Below are 20878 nucleotides of genomic sequence, written 5' to 3'. Positions count from 1 at the left end.
CAATGGTTGTTCCACAATGGAGATACCTGTCTCTTTCCTGCCTGCTGCACCTTGGCATGTAATTTGGTGATTCATCATCGTGGAGTTGTTACTTAACATTTAACAAATGAACATGTACACATGTACAAAGAGAAAGAAAACACTGTTGTATCCAAGGAGATTTTACCTAAACTAAGTAATTCCATTTTTCTGGAGGTACTTTGGGAAGCAAGGGGAAAGGTACACAGTTTTAAACATCAGACTTCACTACTCCTATGCCCTAGAGATTTAATTTCTCTTCTTTCCGGCTTTGAAAAAGCTTAATTCACTCAAAAGCTCCATCTTAGACTATCAGCAATGCTCTTGAATAAGAAGAACACTGGGACAAATTCTTCCCTGGTGTAACTGCAGTGAACTCAATGGAGTTACACCACAGTTGAACTTGATACATTAGGTTGGGCTGGAATTTTTCTCCACAACTTCTTCCACTTTCTTCCCAAGAAATTAACTCAAATCTGGACTTGTCACTGAGTTTGTATTTTTTTTATTGGCATACAGCAACACTACACCGAGGTGCTTAAACTCAAATGCAGCAGTTTAGGTATAGGGGTTTACCACATCTCCAAAGCACATAATAATAAATCAGATTATCAGGGCCAGCTCTAGGCACCAGCAAACCAAGCCCGTGCTTGGGGCAGCACATTTTCAGGGGCAGCATTCCAGACACCTTTTTTTTTTTTTCCTTCTTTGGTGCTTCTGGTGGCAAAAGCCTAGAGCTGGCCCTGGCAGCAGCAGCGCGTTGCACCCTGGGGTCACAGGGGAGCAGCACCCACACCTTGTGGCTGGGCCAGGCAGGCTCCAAGTGGGGGACATTCAGGCTGGGGACCCCGCGGGGCACACAGAGCCGCCTACTGGTGCCACAGGGCGGCCGCCACCCTAGCACCGCAGCCGGGGCTGGGCGAAGCATCTGAAGCCACCCAGGGACTGCGGCATGGTGGCCAGAAGCAGCAGCAAAGGCATAGAGGGCGTGGCACTGCCATGCAGGGCCTTCATCCCGCTCTCTGGGGCTCTGCTCCCTCTGGGGCTACCCTGCCCCAGCTCCTCAACCCCCTGCTGGGGCAGTTCACTGGCTCTGCCCTTCTGGGTCCCAGCCGGTCCTGGAGGTGGGAGTTCTGGCTGGAGAGACCCTGGGCTGAGTCACGGCCTAGGAGACCCTCTGCTTACCCCAACCCTGCCAGCACCAGACTGGCTGGAGGAGAGGCGGGAGTGGGCAGAGTCAGCACTGGTAGGGGGAGCCCAGGGCTGGGGTGGTTTGGGGTTGCAGGGAGAGCCCAGTGCTGGGGCGGCAGGGGGTGCGTGGGGGGGAGGGCACTGGTGCAGGGGTGAGAGCCTAGGGCTGGGGTAGGGGGGCAGCAAAAAACCTAGAGCCAGCCCCGCAGATTATATACCTATTCTAAAACACACTAATGCATGTGCATTACATTTTACCTTGTGTCACACTTTATAATTTCCTTACTAATTTTTGTAACCAGTCCCTGTACAGATCCTGACCCCTCCACGAGCTGCAAAATATATTAATAAGCAAAGCTTCAGCTGCAAGCTTATCACACACTATTCTTATTACTCTTTCTTTATCTACTAACTACATGTTATTTACAAGGCCACTTGGAAATTTATGCTTTCTCCATTGTTAATATGTTTCCTTACATCTGTTTTCTTTCATTGTTCATGCAAGGCGTACATGTTGTAGCAAGTACGTGCTTGTTAGCACTCAGAGGCTCAGTCCTTCTGTGTGAAGACAAATAAATGTCAACTCAAACATGAAAACTGCAAAAAAAAAAATCTTCTGTTTAAAGCACTGAATGAAAACAAAAAATCCAAAATGCAACAGAAAATTAGCTCTTGCTTTAAAAGTATGTGGAAGTTGGCCTGGAAGTTTTCTGTATGGTTTAGTACATCCATCTCTCACCCTGCTCTGCTTCTTCAGTCTGCCAGGAAGCTGTATGGGAAGCCTTTCGGATCTTTCTGGATCGGATTCCTGATACAAATGAATATCAGAACTGGGTCAATGCCTGCCAGCGAGAAACCTTCTGCATATTTGACATTGGCAAAAACTTCAGCAACTCCCAGGAACATCTGGAGATAATCCAACGGGTATGAACGATTGAACTTTCTTTAGAAATGTTAAGATTTCCCAGCTTTCACCCGTTAAATGTCATGCGTAAAGATAAGGTATAACAGACAAGGGAGGGTGTACTGCAAAAAATCAACATTCACTGGGTGAAAAAAAGTGGTGCTAACAATAAAGTAAACAGAAGAACTAACAGGCTTCTCCTGTCTGATTGAATACACCCTCTAGTAAAAACTTTTTTTTTTAATCTTTTTGCAGCGAGTAAAACATAGACCCTTCCAGGAAAGGTAAGTAAAGCAAATATAGAGTACTCACCAGTTGATGCTACTGCCTTTTTTGAAAAAGTATGTGCAGATTTATGTGGATGTGAGAGAGTGCATGCATGGATAGAACCCTGGTGTGCACCATGTGTAGTATATGTGAGACAGCTGTGTGTACTGTACAATAATAGAGCTCATATCATTAAGGCTTTGCGAAAGTCTTAGCTAATACCTGTTCACTTTGCAACATCATGAAAAATTCTCCTAGTTTAGTGTGACCACAAGGTTCAGTCGAGACCAAAGCCTCTGCTAGAATAGGTGTCATGAGAGAGTATGACTAATACACATACATACCACAAAATTCTCTGCAATATCTTAATGGTAAATAAAAAGAAGACAAAGAAAAGGAGAAATCATTGGTGTGGGGGGGGGGAAATCAGGTATTCCATGATTGTAGGGGTTCTAATCACTTTTGATGCATTCTACAAGAAAGGGCAAATCCTGTGCTTTAATTTAAAAAATTAAGCTTCTCCTTAGTGAAGATATGCTTATCTCAGTGTTAACTGATGTTCAGCTATCCTGTAAATCCTACCATGCAGAAAATTGTCTCTACGTAGGCATTAAGGACTTGTCTACACTGGGAAATTTACAGAAATAGCTATTTCAGAATAATAGTGCCTTTTTCAGATTTAGCTTAATCCACTTCTAGAATAGCTATTTTGGTAAATTCCCAATGGTAGACAAGCCCTGAATATAGCAGTTGGAGAAACTTAGCCCATCCCCATCCCAATTATCTCAGTTAAATGGGTCATCACTTCGGACCATCTGCAGAGCAACTTTATTAAGCACAAGTGTTTACTTTGATTTTCTTTTTAATTAACCACACACACACAGAGAAATTAAAATGTAAAAACTATATTAAAGGAGCACCATCGACTTAAAGTAAATTTACTTTTTGAAACTGATGAGCAATCTCCCATGCTAAACCTATTCAAATTCCCCTGCCAATCGTAGAGATTTTCAATAATCAAATTTTCCTATTTTTAAAAAAGTTTTTCTCTTCCTATTGCTATGTGAAAGATGCAGATAAGCAACATGATGGCAATGATTAATTAACTTACTATTTGAAAAGTGCAGTCAAATGGAACGGAAAGCAAACTGAAAAATGTTTCTTCTTGAATCACTTTAAAATTATTGTATCCTTATCATGTCACTTGTAACAACAGAAGTAATATTTTTAAATTATGGTTCTCCCTTTAACATGACATTGAAGTTATGCAGTCATTGCCTTTTAAATACAAACCAGGATATGTAAAAGTTAAGATTCTAACGCAGGAACAGTAACTCAGTCATGTTGAATATATGTAGCATTTTCCATTTCTATTTTTCTGAGTTCATGTGTAGCTTAATATATTACTTGTTGTCATAAAAATATATTGCATAAAATATACAAGATGTACATAGCTGGTGAGTTCACATTGCTGTTGGAATCTTAAGCTTTGCGATTTTATTTTATTTTTTGTGATTTTAACTGTTCAACTGTTTAATTTTTCACCAATGTTATTTTGCTGTCTCTATGTAGATTTCTAGACCATGTATGTGCTGTATCCATATGAACATGCCTCGGGTGAAATCCTGGTCACACTGAAGTCAATGGCAAAATTCTTATTGACTTCAAGTGGGGCCAAGATTTTATTCCTTGTGTATGCATATTCTTTATGAAGGGTATATATTTTAGAAGAGATACCTTTATTGTGTGTGTGCATGTATGTAAAATAAATGGCATGTTTCAATAAGATAAGATTTATTCCAATAGTGACTTTTTTTAGTTTGATTAAGAAGCAATTTAAATTATTGTTTTGCATGCTTCGGTGAGTTGAAGCTTTCTCTGTCAGGATACAAAATTGTTCATAGTTCACTAGAAGCCACAGAAAGAAGATGTATTATGCTGTGTTCTGAAAAGATAACCCCCACCCCAGCTTCTTTCCATGCAGCTTAAAAATAAATTGGTAGATTATTACAGTCCTAAGAGATGTAATGATAGATGCTTGTCAGGCAACAGAGCATCTCCAAAATTCAATGGGATAAACTCCTAGAAAATTATGTATGATGCATGAATACTTAAAAACGTAAAAAAAATGAGGAAAGGGTTGAACCTTGCTTAAAACTGCTCAGTACAAACTTAGAAATTTATACCTCAATTTCAGGCATATCACTACTATTGTGTATAATGTATTTATTTATAATATTTATTCATATTGGAAAACTCTAGGTACCCAATTCTCTGCTTCCCTATAACAGTTTTAATCCACTGAAATTCCATTAAAGTGAATGGACTCACACTCACATAACACCAGCGTAACAAAATAGAAGTTCAGGTCCTGTGTTAAGAGAACATCAGGACTACAGGGTAAAACCCTCAAAAGACTGAAAATGACAAAATTAAAGTTGCATGCTTAATTCTGCCCCCTTGTGCATAAATATTATGGTACAGTCTTAATTATGTTTGTCAAATTACTAATTACTTGACTAATTACTAATTAGTAATTACTAATTACAAATTACTTAATTATGTTTGTCAAATCACACAATTGTTTGTACAACTCTAGATAATCATGTGTAGCAATTTGTAATATCTTTCATTGGTATGAACTACATTGTTATCATTGTCACAATGTCCTTAGTGACTTTGATTTGACTATTGTGTTTCCTGCTTTTTTAGGTATGTATTTCAATAATTTAAGGCCTGATTAAATTCCCATTCACGTCATTCCAAAATGGAGTCTTCAGTCAGCAGCCATTCAGTATACAAGGGCTGAAGTGACTAATTATGAAGCTAATTTCCAATGCTCCCACGCACAGCACAACTTTCCTTATATACAGTTTAGAGAATGAGGCAGATAACAATAAGTTATTTGTATTCTAGCTGAACAATTTTAGCTGAAAATGTAGGTGGCCATGGGTCTATGCTATTAAAATTATTCTTTACTACTGAATCATTTGGAGGAATGATACAGCATGGAAAACAGCAGCAGCATTCTTAATAGCTTAAACCAGAGTGATTAACATAAAAACAGCATTTTTCCCCAATACGAGCACAAGTCCCGCCCTAATTCAGCATTCATGGCATCTAGCACACGTCTATTTTGCAACGTCACTTCTGCTACTTCATCAATCTCTCATTTCAACTTTTGGAAAGTGTCTATTGATGCATTAGCTGTTTTTTCAAGCTCTGCAGAAATATTTACAACTGCTGTCTTGAGCTTAGCCACCCCCAACCCAGGAATGAGTGCATGGACAAAAGAGTGGAATCCTGTTTTTCTGACAACTAAGGGATTGGGGCACTGACTATAAATCAGTTAGATATACCAGGTGGTTTAATTTCCCAAATGTCTCAGTGAATAATCCAGTCCCACATGCATCCTCCCCATGGTTCCGTCAGGATTCGGTATGTGGGAGCCCATACCCCCCTAACCGGTCCAAATGCTTGGAGGGAGCACTGTGAACGTCCACATTTCCACTCAGAAAGTGTCCAAGTATGTTTCCATGAGCACAAATCAGATGGTACTCCTGATGTGTCTGTAAGGGCAGTGGGCCAAATCTGGTGCTCAAGATCACTCTGAATGGCCATCAGCTGGTTATTCAGGAAATCCTGAATTTCTAAACATACTAGATCCCACTGCAATGCCTTCGCAGCCTCAGTGATATTCAATACCATCTTTCCTTGGTGTAGTACTATATTACATCTGTTATTTAACAATCCTCGATATTTTCAAAAGTCATTAACATTAATAGCCTAGGAGGGGGTGTATTACAGGGTAATGGGGGAGATGGCAGGGGCAACAAGGTGCCTTGGTACTGTCATTTAAAATCCAATTAAGGAGAGCAATACATGCTGAAGGATTTATCCAGAACACAGGGTGCAGCCTGTAGAACAAACCCCAAAATCCAATCAATACCACATTCCCAAGCATGGGTCCCACAAATTTCTTCCTGCCAGTGTATAATTCTTTGTTTCTTCACCAGGATCAGTTCTTAATTTCCTTTCTAGTCAGGAACTCCTGGACTTTGGCAATTTCAGTGGAGTGAGTGTTCCTTCTTCTTCCCCGAAACAGTTGTGGTTCAGCATCCTACAGGGGAGAGGTTACCAGCACATCACCCTGTAATGGTTTTGCTTCTTCTAGAAAAATTCAAAGGCACAGTAGGTTTGTCAGTGGACAAGGGAGAGGTTACTAGCACTTCACCTTGTCCTTTTTCCCTGCTGTCCAGAAGGCACAACAGAGCTAGAAGGAGGAATAGGCTAAATCATCAGTAGGAGAATCCTCCTGAGGTGGAGGGGTCTTTTTGCAGTGAGAATCATGGGTCCAAGCAGTCAGTCTTTGGCACTTCACAGCGGTGTTGGTAGTCAGCAGGACTTAATAAGGGCTTTTCCAGCATGGAGCCAAAGCAGTCTTTCGTTGGTGGACCTTTACATAGATCCAGTCTCCTGGTTCCAAGGAGTGGCAGGGCTGCTAGGGTCTTTGGGTAGCGCTTCTTTACCTGTGAGAAAAGAAACCTAACACATTTCATTAGTGCCTGGCAGTGTTTTGCAGATCTCATAGCTGCTTGGGCACATTCAAGCCCCCTGCCCCCTTTTCTTGGTTGTCAGCCAAGTCTTAGCTGTGAGCAGTGTCCTTGAATGGGGCCAGTGTCTTATCTTTAGACTGAGCTTGCTAGCTATTTTTTTTCCAGTTAATTCATTCTGTTCTTTTCCTTCTTCCCTTCTTGGCTTCTTTTAACCTACAAAGGAAACTTCCACTCTTCACTCATACACTTTTTCCCAACATGAACACATAAACATTGCCATTATACAGTACATTAGTCTTATTATTCAATGTATGCCACATATACCCTTCCACTAAAATAACTTTATTACAGAGCTTTGGAGCAAAAGCCAGGACAAGCACACCCACTTTGAGGAGTTCACTCAATACAACCTCTAGTCCAATAGCTTCCCACCATCCCCAGCCCTCTAGCTAGAAATCTGAGGTAGTCAGAAGGATCCCATGTATAATATGGGGAGTGGGTTAACTTTTCATGTCCTTGCTTCCAAAGACTGTTGGTATGCAAATTTTAATAACAATTTTTTTAATTAACAATCTGGCCAGTGAAGATTCTTTTTCTTACTTAAGCAAATGTGTTAGACATTAGTATATCACATTGTCCTGATTTATCCAAACACTTTGTATTCCAAGTTGAATAAAACAAGTATCTGCATTTAACACTTCTGTTTGATTTTAAATTAGACTATCCTATGAAAATATTAAACACAACAATTTTAGCCACGAGACAAACACCACAAAACAGAACATAGAACACAAAACATAATTCCTATTGTGCCAGTAAATGCATGGTACGTTAAATGCTGGTCAGCTGGCATCAGTTTTCTCTGATTATCTGAAAGACAAAAAAAAAACAGAGGTCTACCCTCATGGGCAGTCAATCATCACTTAAAATATACGAATACCCTTGTTGGTTTCAGGCAAAACAGAGGAATTACCCCATATTTTCTTGTATTTGTTTCATAGGTAGCCCAGGTTTCAGTGGCTTCTACCTTATCAGTTAGATAATTTGCATTAACACAGATGCTTTCTGGCTTGCTTTCTATCCATAGCTTAAAGATTCTTACCTTAAAAGGGACATAATTAACTTTACCAGAATTGCTTGCTTTTTACTTTTAACTCCTGCTTTCAAACACTAAAAAAGAAATCACTACTTATAGTGCCCCTTAGAGCCTAATAAAATTTCAATTACATAGCACTGTATAAATTCTTTAGCTAATTCAACTAAATTGTTCATAGCCAAATGATTGCAATCTAATCATTTCTTTGCCTGAATTTATTTACAAACATTTCAAAGACACCAAGAACTTTTCTCTTTAGCATTTTTACAAAGTTCAACTGCTGTTCCCTCCAGCAACTACAGTGTTAACTTCTCACTCTTCCTTAAATCACTTGCTTGTCTCCCAACAGCCACTTCTATCAACTCAAATGACCATTTCAAGTATTGTCCTGGGTATTTGAAATCCCCATGCTTACACTTACTTACTCCTTCCTTCCACTACACCCTCAAAATTTTCCAACCTGTTTTCCAATCTCTCTGTCTGTTGCCTGCCTGCCTGGGCCCGATCCTGCTTTTCTCGCTGAACTGTCCCTTCCATGCACACCAACTTGTTCCACTACCAGTTTAGCTAGGAGAGTGGTCTTCTCAATTAGCCCCCACCCTTCCTGGTCTCTTCCCTTAAACATTCTTACTCACAAGACTACCCGAGTCCTCCCTCGTGAGGCTTGCCACCGGGACAAAAACACATGGCCCATTGGCGTTTATTCAATTTCCTCTTGACAGTCCTTTCTGAACACCGGGTAAAGGCCATTTACTTAACATATAATCCAAAGGACTATCCTTAGAGGGTTTATCCAGAGACCCACCCATCTGTCTTCTGACACTCAAACAGAACAGAGAATTACACAGAGAGCAGAGGGAATTATGGTCTGATCCAGGTTTTTCTACTTCTATACACTGACTGCTACAGGGGATGGGACAGAAGGATCTCAGTTCGACCTCGGAGCTTCATTGCACACAATGGCTTCCACCCTGAGGAATTACGAACACCTAACGCCCAAATGAACAGAGCAAAAAAACAACAGTAACCGGTTAAACAGAACAGAACCAGAACCAGATAGTAAACCAGAACCAGATAGCGTTTCCTTATCCTATTAGGGCTCACCTTATCGGAGCACAAACCCCAGGGGCTGCGGCAGAGTGAGGAAGAGGGGCTAAACACCCCTGTGGCGCCGCTCCTAGTTCACCACAGCTGTCCGGAGTCCGATGTCCAAGCTAGGAGGGTCCCGTCTGGGTCGCCAGAAACTGTTACCAAAATATCGGGTCTGCCTGGCTGAGAGCCAATAACAGCCTGACAGGGATAAGGAAAAGATGCTTTATTCTGCAGAAGAAAGGAGAGCCTTGTACCTTGGTACAAAAAAACTCTACTCAGTACAAAAATCAAGAATCTTTTATACACACACAGGCTTCGGTCATGCTAGCATTTGATTCGTGGTTAACAAACCCTGCACTTCTGCAATCTGCTCAGCAAAAACCAGCTAAGAACCAGCTTCAACTGTCTCAAAACTGATAAGGGGAGACTGTTCAAAAGTTCAGAGTACTGTGTCCGTGAGGCTTCTGCGTCTCCCTACTGGCTGCTTGTAAGCTGTTAAGGGGGGCTACCAGTGACTTTCACACCTTTTATGGGTTGTGCCAAGCACAGATATGCTACACATACATATCTAAGGTTGTAGAAAAAAATATAGTATTATATTCAGTTCCCGCCATACACGATATTCAGAGAATGAGGCAAAGGATCCACTGTCTACCTGCTCTAAAATTTTCACGATACAGCTAAGTTACTAAGTTAGCTATTTGTGCATGTGCAGCATGACCTGCCTTGGCTCCATATACTAAGAGCTGAGTGTTGTCATCGTTAATAAAATACTTTGCATATGCAATGTATTTTCTCTAACTCAGATCAATTTTCACCTGAACACTCCATTCATAGGTATTTCCTCAGTAAAAGCTATTTTCCCTCAATTTGGTATATTCAGTAGTGTTGTGACATCACAACACAGCCACCATCCTTCCAGCCAAGGGGGATTGGACATGTTGCTAGCATGGGATGTCATACTTCTTTTTTAGTTAAAAGAGTACCAGAAATTCAAAGCATATGTGAGTCATTTACTTCTCTTTCCAGTCTAACTGTGGCTAGCTTGGAGAAAGAGCTTGAATTCAGACGTCCAATTTGGTAGCGCAAAAAACTGCCTCCATGTCACCAGAAATTATTTTAAATACCAATAATGTAAGATATACTATTGGTAAAAAGCAATCAATATAATTCAGGCAGCCAGCTGGCAGAGCTAGATTCAGTCAGGACCTTGTGCTCATAAGCTCTGGTCATGCACAGATCTGGTGCGTCATTGAGGTGCCATTCCTGTGTTTGAAGAAAAGATGGGGCCAGAGCTGCAAAATTCAAACCTGGAGTTGAATCTAAACTCTCTCAAAGTTTTGGCATATCTGGTTTTAAGCCTATCGTAGACAGGCCTTGGATGTCTGGATCCAGATCTGAATCCAAACTTTCCTAAAAATTCAGAAAGGTTTTGATCATGGGATCTGGTTTAAGACCATTACTAGTTTAAAGGGGATCAATGACAGCCATCTGGCTGCCAGTGATCTGACAACTGATTTTCACTAACCCTCCCCTCACCTTTCTTAATTAGCCACCAAAAAAAAAAGAGTCATAGTATAGTAGAGTCTAGTGGCTCCAAGATTAAAAGATGAGACTTCTTAAAGAGATGCTCACATCATGCTTCATGTCATGACCAGCAAGGGAGAAAATATTTGGTTTAGAAAATATTCACACACAGAGAGTTATTGGCTTGGAGCCCAATTGAATTCGACTTAAGTCAAAGGCAAAACTTTCATTGACTTCAGTCAGCAAAGAAACAGGCTCTAAACAGCTATTGTATGTATAATCTGACTATGCACTATCATCACATTTTACAGGGCCCACTCTCTCTATGATTATTCATAGAATTAATGAAATTACACAAGCAAACTCATGTCAGGTGTGGTATTCAGACAACAACATGGTATCACTATTACTTAATAGTTTCTTAGTGAAAGAAGAAATCTTATGCTGAGAAAAGAACATAAATATAAGTTCTATAAGTTCCCAAATAAAAAAGCAATTGATGGCTCCACTGCCTTTTTCAGAAAGCTGGAATCAAAATATTACATTAAAAATAACTTCCTTCATTTAAAACTGTTTTTAATGTAGAAGCCAAAATTTCATGATATTCCTGCTGATAATGAATGCTGCCCATTAAAACATTCCTTTCTATTTGATTAATAGGAAAGATGAAATATCTACAGAGAAAACAGGTGGCAAAAAGCTTGAGGACATTTCTTCCCTTTCTACAGGTAAAATTGAAACTGCTTGCCCATTAGCACAAAATTGTTAGAAACAATTACTATTAGAATTTAGAAGGCTGTAATTTGGTGACAGCAACAAAAGTAAAAATGTTCAGTTAGGTACAACCAAAAAAGTGTTTTAGCAAAATGGTTTATACTGAGTACATTAGGGTTTCTGTGGAGTGTACCTTGACATTCAGACAAAAAAAAACTATTACTCTAACTTGGTTTTTCACATTATTTTCGATTTCGAGGGTGCACTTTAACAAACAACCTTTTCTAGTTTAATTTGCAGCCAATAAGATGTTACAGTGCTAATTTTATTTCACTTCTAAAATAATGTTTGGAGTTTGAGCTGTTGCATTTTGTTAGCCAAAATCAGCAGACTAGGATATACCAATATAATCCTTTATTTTCAAGTGGTTAGCCAGAAAGTCATACTGATCTCAGCATATTAATTCAAGCTTTTATTTAAAAGGTGTGGCAAGAAAGAATGTTAGCAGGTGCAATGTGTAAGCCTTGAAAAGTAGTAGTTGTTTTTTTAAATGCTGGTAAAATATTGAAATTAAAAACTGTAAATATTAGCAGCTTAGTGCAGTAAGTGGTCAAACTTAAAGTGACTTTAACCAAAGTGTTTCTAATATTATAAATGAATTTGCTTCCAATGGGAAAATTCAAGTTTCCCCCCAAAGGCTCTTGTTACTTTAAATTGACTCCTAAAGAAAGATATTAGTCTGTCATATTGGGCACCTTCCAGCAACATGCTGCAGCAGAACAGGTGTGCTGCCTCAGTTTCCCTCCTTCAGAAGCCCCAGTAAATCCACACCAGGTGCTGTCTGCCTCAAAAACACCCCTGCTCCAAAAACCGTGTAATATAGTCCATAACAAAAGACCCAAAACAGTCCATTTATCACCCCCAGTGCATGTAGTCCATAAAATTCCACCATGTTGTCCTTTGACACCCTCTATTTCCCCCCACACACATACACACATCACACTCCAGCATCTTCTGCCACACCTGCACCCTTTGTGGGTCTTCACTTGTCCTTCTCCCAGGACAACCACCCCCACGCTTCCAGCTGGAGTGCAAGCCAGCTCTTAGCAGCAGAACTGCCTCTTCTGGCAGTTCATCCTCACTATCCACCACTTCCCCTGTTCCATTAACCTCTCAGATCTCAGACAGACCAAGAAGCAGGCCCTTCCACCATTCCCCTAACTCCAGCTCTCCAGCGAGGAGAATCAGCATGCAAGTCCTCCGCTGCTCCCTTGCCTTAAGCTCTCTTTGGCCCTCAGCTTCAGCTCTCTGACATACAAGTGAGCGTGCAACTCTGCTGCTTCCTGGCCTTCAGCCCTCTCCAGCCCTCTGGCCCTGTCTTATGAAGGTTAGCAAGCAAATCACTCTACTGCTCCTGCCTTTGGCACCTTCTACACTCTCCTGGAAAGTTCTCACCTGCTGATCTCTCTCCCCTCTAGGGCCCACGTGCCCTTTTTTAAGCCAGTTGGGCGCAGCTTACCAGACACAGGTGCACTGGATTCTTCCCTCTTAAAAAGCCAGTGTCACCCTGTGATACAGTCATAGAAACAAAGATTGCACCTGCAAAATCAAAAATATTCATTCATTTACCATGTAGTAAGGATATTTAGCAGAATACGTATATTGCATGTTGTTATATACATATATCCAAGTCCTCCACTGTCCCTTGCCTTAAGCCCTCTTTGACCCTCAGCTTCAGCTCTCTGACTTAGCAGTTTGCAGAGTTAAACTCAGAGTTGAACTCTGCTTACAGTTCAACCCCATTGACTTTTATGATATTAATGAAAGGCCATATTTTACACACAGGAAAAGGACTTGCAGTCCTGCCTTAATTCATTACCACATTTCAACAGCCCAAGTTTCTACACACACACACACATACGAAATTAGGAAGTGAATTTTCTATAAGTTGATAGCTAAGCAATGTTCCTTTCTCACTTCCTTTTTATTTTAAATCCCAGCAGGTGCCCCTAACGTATCTCCGCCTCCACATGCATCAGCTCCTAATGGCACACTACGCAATGAAACTGTCAATGACACAAAGACTCCTGTGAAGGTGAGGACAGTCTAATATCCTATTTACTATTGATTCACCTCTCTTCTTTAAACTAACATAGCAAATAAATAAATAAATAAATGTTGTTTATAGAACTCTGCAGTTCAAAGCCATTAGTGCTTTTTTCTATACACTTCAATTAAGATTCAAGGGTTTTATTGGCCTCTCTTCTATATGCTAATCATGAATAATGGTTCCTGCTCATGAGTGTGGAAAATATACAGACATTATAATAGTCTTTGAAGCATAGTTCTCCCTCTTTCTTTGAATCAAGGATTTTAGGCCTAATTACACAATTCTGTAATCCCATTGTTTTATGTAAAAGCAGTGCAAATTCACACTCTGAGCTCTGTACTGGGCACAGTGGAACAGGCAAGAGTACCGCCAATCCATCTGGCCTTTCTTCCTTCTTAGCAACCAAGTGTGACACAGAAATCTTCCCCAATATCTCTCCAGAGCAAACAGGCACCAGGGGCTTCAGAGGTTCAGGGATGCAAAAAGTCCCTTTACTGAGAAAAATACCTCTGTACACCACTGGAACAAAACTATGACTGTGATAGGTTTTTCATTCTACTTATGCAGTGAAATGAGGGAAATTGCAACTGATTGTTTCTTTGCCATCCTCAATATCAATAACATTTAATTCATCAGGGAAAAACGGACAAAAAAGGTTTTAATTCATTTAGGGCCAATTTTTTTAAAGATAGTTAGATGCCTTGTTAAAGTGAGGCACCTAAGTACCTTTAAAAATCTGGCCCTTAACTCTTTATTATCTGGGGAGGGGAAAGAGCTGGGCAAAAGTCATTTGTTTCTAGTAATTCAGAGCCCTTAGTACACTTCAAAATAAATTAACTTTTCCATGTTGTAGGCTCTCTCTCCATTCTCCCTTCACCCAAGTCCTTGGTAGTAGCCTCTTCATGGAACTGCCTCTAAGAGGAATGGTAGTAGTGATAATGTATGTATTCTTTGGTTCTGCGCTTGTAGAAGGACACAGAATCATCCACCTCCCTTTCTGACAAGCCATTAAAACGACAGACTTCTGTATGCACTGCATACAGCATATGTTAATCTAAAACTGAGGCATCTTGACAAATAATTGCACAACACTGCACGTGCTGTGCCACTGCAGAATATGCTGGCACAGACATACACTTGGTTTTATTTATCCTTGATTGTACGTAAAGGCCCCTTTTGTCTCTTTCTCCTGTGGTGCCATCATAATAGAGCAAATCTCTTGTTCTGCTCATTCTTGGCAGCTACCAAAACCCAGGTGCTCAGTTCTGGGACAAATGTCTCCAGCAGCCCAATGCCAACCTAGTTGATAGTGGAAAAAGAAAACCCACCTGTCTGTGGGACTAAGGCAGATCAGCCTGCAGTTCTTTTGGGTCATATCTCTTTTGATTGATACACTTCCTGTAATATCCTCTTGTACATGAGGCAAAAGCCTTTTCGGCCTCGCACAAGGACTGGAATGTCCTTGAGCTGTATTAAAAAAGGTAGCATTTTTTAAGCATTAACAATATTTTCAATACTGTACAAGACAAAGACAATGGCAAGATGGTCCCTGCTGCAAGTTTCTTACATTTTTAACAGGCAGATAATAGAAAACCCACTGGGAAACAGAGAAGACAGTACTATTTTACAGCATTTATTTTCAAATACAATTGGTTTGGCAATGGAATATTGTACTGATATGGGTCAGTGTTACTGATTACCACAGGAGTCTTGAAGAAGGATTTGAAACAGAAGAAGATTGGAATCTTTTCACTGACCTAAGCAACATCTATAATACCAAGTTCTAAATTAACATTTTGAACAATTTCCCAAGGGAGATAGCGGATTCTCCATTACTTGAAATCTTTAAAGTTTGAGGATGCAGTTTTTAAAAGCACATAAGTCCATTGACCTGCATGCTCCAATTCAGGCACAAGTTAGTAGGCTTGATATAGGAATTACACTGTGAAATGCTATGGCCTGTGTTCTGCAGGTCAGAATAGGTGATCATAATGGACTCTCTAGCCTTAAAAATATATGAATAAATAACACTAAATATGGGCTAAGTTCAAAATTCTTTCTCAAAGGGCCAAAAGTGGTTTTCCTCCTCCTGCCTCCTCACCAGGCAGTGTACGAAGTGGTGCGTTTAAAATAATAGTATTAAAATGTCTAAAAACAAATTAAAAACAACAGTAGCCCAAATTCTGTTCTCATTTGCACCTCTGCAGTTTTGCCAACCTCAAGAGATCAACAAACATGTATTGGATTCTCTAAAGAGAGCAAAAGTGATGAGACAGAGCCCCAAAAAATCATGAGATTTGCCCTACAAACCATGTTTTTTACTCTGTCATTGACTTTTTAACTCTCCTTTACTGTTGTGGTTGTGTGTGTATAATAATTTCAGGTTGAAAAATCCATTTTTAATGCACACAAAATGCATGCCTCTCCCTGGCTGCTCAAATGGAAACTCCATTGGCTTCTCCTCACCTATAAGAAAGGGGAACTGCCTTCACTTCCTATTTCTTTCTTGACTCCCAACCTCACCTGCCCTGCTGTGTCCCAGGGCTTTTCCTCTATCTGGATCCCAAGTAAAGGAGAAGTCCTAAGGCAGTGTTGCTGCTCGATCTAGGGCCCAGAACCTAGCAGCAGCTTTTCCCCGACTCCCATCTTCACTGCCTCCCATTGCCCCTCTCTCTGCTCTAGGGCCATACCTGAAGGCAGGGATCAGGTGCAGGGCAGGTCTATGCCCTTAGCCTGAAAGATCTCACACAGAGTACTGCCCATATGCCCAGCACTGAAAAAAATCACCGGATTGGAGGAGCATCTTATGTTATCTTGACAGCTCTTCCTACACCAAAATCCCATGACTTGTGATCAATTCATTAGAGTTAGCAACACCACCTCCCCTGGCTGCTCAGAGAGGACTCCCCTTACCCACCACTACCCCAAGGCTGAGGATGCTGCCAGTCTATCCCCACCATCTCCCACTGGATCACTGTCTACTGCAACCTGTTCAACCTGCCTCCTACCTCTCAAAAGCCCCAGCCCCTTTCCCCTGCAACCTTTTCCTCTGCTCCTTCCAGTGCCCTGCTACCCCTCACTCTCTCCAGTCACCTTTCACAGTGTGTCCACTGCTCCTCACTGTCCCTGTATCCTATCTAGCCCCCTGAACCACAGAGTGGCAGCCATTTTGCCTGGAGACATGTTTTCAATCTTACTGAAAACAGTGGAAGGCAGCAGCCATCTTCATTATGGGCAGCCTCACTTCTTCTTGCAGATAGCCTGCAGGGAAATGGCTGGCTTCAACCCCATTGAAGGTTATAGGAGATGGTGGACATTTTGAATGAGGGAAAATTCATAAGTAGGTACCTTTCACCATGTTTTCTTAAGACAGGTAAAAAAAAATCCCGAAATTGCTAGAGTTGCAATAAAATCAAAAGAGTTGGCAATGCTGCCTTTGAACCTAATTGTGAATAAGGTTATACAGTGGTAAACAAAAGCAGAATGTTTGTATGAAGTGCTAAAGGCAACTACATGGGCAAGCTGAGACACAGCAAGGTTCAAACCTATCTTGTTTCCACAAAAAGCTTTATCTCACCCTTATGCAGATAACAGATAAATTGCCAAAAAAGTGGGGAGAGGGAAAAGGGAAGGTACAGATCTGTATTGCACTCTAATGATGGTGGGATCTTGAAAAAAATGTCTAACACCATTATTTTGTAACAGAATGCCTGATTCTCTTATCACATACAATGGTGTAAAGCAGAAATAACTCCCTTAAGACACGGTGAAGAAAAACTTTTATAAGTGTGGGAAGAATCAGGCCTAGTACTAAGAATTGTTTTTTTTGCTTTAAATGGAGTAAAGCCCCCCCTCCCTAGTCTTAAGGCAGCTGCCATTTTGAGCCTGCTTCATAGGAGAAACATAGCACGCTTTCTGATGCAGACATCACTTTTGTTCTTTCTTGTTCTGTTGTTCTCCCTGAAAGTACTTTGTGGAGTAAACATAAAAAAATAATAATTAAAAATCCTTTTTATAAGATATATTTGAGAAAGCTCTTCTCTAGCAAGAGCAAAACGTGTTTGTACCCATTAAAGGTACTAAAGTGTTTAAAGAAATTACTTTGTCTTATTTTCCCTCCATGAAGCTCATTTCCTCTCCCTTTGTCCCAGGGGCTGGAGCCAGAGGTCACTAATACAGTCCCAGAACTCCCAGTGGAGCAGATGGTGGAGTTCAGTGTCACTCTCATCAATCAGGAGTATGCAGCAGAGCTGAATGATCCCAACTCCCCACAGTACCAGGAACTAGCGGGAAAATTTCAACATCAGGTAAGAGGGTTGACCCAATGCTAAAGAATGTAACTGACATTTGTTTATAATAAGAAACAACTGCATCATATTCAGAACATTAAAAATAAAGCATCACATACATTGGAGACCTCTCAAAGGTTTACTCTTACCAAGTACTACATTACAGAGCACTGCCTTATTAAAGAACAATAATATCTTACTGTAACGTAGGTTTCCATGGAATTGCTGCAGATTACCATGGAGCATTAACACAAGAATTCAATAATTTCTGCTATAGTTCATGATCTCTTAATCAACACAAAATGCTTCCTAAACTTCAAGCCAATATCAAATTAGTGCAACAAGAATTGTTGAAGAAAAGACTTCCACAGAAGGTTTTACTTTCTTGCCGCAAACATGGATGCCCTTGAATTACAAAATTGTTAGTATTATAGTAGTATTAGTAGAATGACATATTGGTATTATTCTTTACATTCAGTAGCTCATATGAGCCCTGGCCAGAACTAAGCACAAACAAGCATATAGTAAACAGGCAGGTCCTTTAGCTGTGTGTAGATTGTCATAGTTCCATGGAATCAATGGAGCTATGACAAACTTATACCCGCTGAAAATCTGCCCATGAGCCTTGAACACTTTGTTTCAAAGTATAAAGTCTTTCCCAAGCTTTTAGATAATAAGGTCTTCGGGGCATGGACTGTCATCTATGTTTGTACAGCCCCAAGCACAATAAGTGTCTGCGCTAGTTGATGGCTCTAGATGCTACTACAATATAAATAATAAATAGGAACTGCCCTCATTTGAAACAGACAACTCCTATTGTCCCTGCCTGTTGCACTTTTCCCCAAGCATAAACATCTCTTGCTTGGAATATCTGTCCATCTATCAGCCTAACAAGAATTCCAGCATCTGTTCAGTAGCATAGCTGCAGATAACCAATCAGCAGAGTATTAGCCCCACTTCAACATTAGGAAAGTCATTTGGGCCTAATCAGGAATTAATGGACAGTGCTTTGTAGTAATTTAATTTTCACAATAAACCTAATGAGCAATTTAATACAAATGTTGAAAGAAATTAGCTACTGTTGTCTGAACTAGTTTTCAGAGCAAGCAGCCAAGGGACTGAAACCACACTGCCTCTTCTAGTTATTTTACAGTAAACTGGAGCAGCAGTGGCATATTTATATCATTAATAATGCTAACTGCATCTTTAATTAGCAGTTTCATAGTTAGCACGTAATGATGAGGTGGTCTCCAGGAGGCTTGCTTAGTAAAATTAACCACAAGTTAGTGCCAGTTTCTCCAGTGTTCCTTTGTGCATTCTCCTCAGCTATACTCATTCTTAATCAATTGCAGATACAAAGAAACTGCAAAGGGAGTATTGACAGAGCTAATGAACAGCTGCTTCTCCCAAGATATCTAAGTGTATCTCATTAGTAAAGGTTGCTTGCAGACTTTTCTTTGCAGCGCATATACTGGGGCTACCTACTATCTGTGTCTTTTGGTTGCTTTGTTTAGCAGTTTCCACAATATTTTCATATGAAAAAAAGAAAAAAAGGGAGGGTGATTATTAAAGTATCTTCCTTTTAGTGAAACTTCATCTTACCATTTTAAAGAGTATGAAGCTATGTTTCTGACATGCAGTACTGAACAGTAAAACAGTTCACATGCTGGCACTATATGGGACAGCTGGTATGCCTTTCTCCAAAGATAGTCCACTGGGGAGGCAAAGGGTGATCTTATCAGATAGATTTAGAAGTGCATTAGTGGAGTGAGGGTAAGCAGGTTAGAAGCAGCATCGTGAACTCAACCAGCTCTGAAACCTCATCCACAAATGCTAATTCAGTTTTTTTTTCTTTTCTTTTCTTTTGGGGGGGGGGGGGAGGAGGCATTTGTTGGGACCCAAACATCCATGAGCTCATAACATAGCCCAAAACATAGCAAAGAGATTTAAGTCATTGTAGATGTTTGTGGCACAAATGTGAACACTAACAGATTTGCATAAAATTAGATGAAAATAAAGTTCACATATGTTTGTTTATATAGACAAGCTAACTGTAGCTTGGAGGAGGCAGGAAATAAGACACTACACATATGATGAAAGCAATGCGGCAGTTTCATTAATTATAACACAAACATAACCAAGGAAGGACTGCAAAGAGTCCCTTGCTGACAAGAAACCAGCAGGGCAAGTCCAGTGCTATACATTGGGCTCAATGTCTGCATGGCAATTTGATAATCATTAGTATGAGGCTACACCTACTCCTCCACCCCGCACATCAAGACAATCCAAGATGAAGACTGAGGTGATTTCTAGATCTCTCTTGCTTTTCCCTCATGTGAGGGATGAGTTCTAGATAAGAGGTGCCGTTCTCTGCACTAGATATGAAATCCTCCACTCCTCCAGTAATGCAGAGAAAGACTTCTAGGTACATGCCATGTAGCCAACTCAGGGACTGGGACGGCACACTGGCCATCTATTACCTTCCTTAACCTGCACTGGATACCTGCAAAAAGTTGTGACAATTAATCAAATCTCACAAAGAATCCTAGGCCAGATCTCCTGTGTGCTCTGAGGAAGATGAGAAATCTACCCCAACTGTGCCATTTCTTCAATGAGAGCAAAATCCTTCATAACGTCACCAGGACGCTGGGGGAACCAAGAGGCAAACAAGAAATCTGGCAGAAACTGACAAATCACAGCAATTAGACAAGAGAAACTCAAGAGGGGAAGGCTGGGCAACAAATGAGAACCTAAATACTCAGGTCGAGTCTTTTAAGGTCACCTCCGCCTTCACCTCAGTGGAAGGTACCATTTTGAAGGCCACTGATGTGGTGAAGAAAATTAGCTCAAGACCCTTCCACCAAGAGGGATATCATGGATAAGAAAAGGGGTGCCTCAGTCCACATGTGCGCGCACACATACACACAGACCTGGACCCACAAGAGGGCCTATTATCTGCTTGTCAAAGTCCAATTCCCACCCACCCATGAATGGGAAGAGGGCTGCAATTTCAGCAGGATTTATGCAGAATCATACTAAGAAGAGATGGAGAAGAACTACTGTCTACACTAATTCATGTACCTTGTATGATGTGCTGATGTATTAGGGTATGAT

General features: G+C 40.6%; 1 protein-coding gene across 1 annotated transcript in view; it reads left to right on the top strand.

The window, feature by feature from the left end:
- The window catches only part of IMPG1 (interphotoreceptor matrix proteoglycan 1), a 99644-nt gene that overhangs the window by 21014 nt on the left and 57752 nt on the right, over window positions 1-20878 (top strand). The window contains exons 3-7 of the mRNA XM_032779814.1: window positions 1967-2133; window positions 2369-2397; window positions 11312-11379; window positions 13366-13460; window positions 17627-17782. Of these exons, the coding sequence (XP_032635705.1) occupies window positions 1967-2133; window positions 2369-2397; window positions 11312-11379; window positions 13366-13460; window positions 17627-17782 (515 nt within the window). The remainder of the gene's footprint in view (window positions 1-1966; window positions 2134-2368; window positions 2398-11311; window positions 11380-13365; window positions 13461-17626; window positions 17783-20878) is intronic.

This window comes from Chelonoidis abingdonii, chromosome 3 (genome assembly GCF_003597395.2).
Source record: "Chelonoidis abingdonii isolate Lonesome George chromosome 3, CheloAbing_2.0, whole genome shotgun sequence".
NCBI classification, from domain to species: Eukaryota; Metazoa; Chordata; order Testudines; family Testudinidae; genus Chelonoidis; species Chelonoidis abingdonii.
Note: the sequence above shows the minus strand (reverse complement) of the source record. Positions and strands in the feature narration are given on the sequence as shown.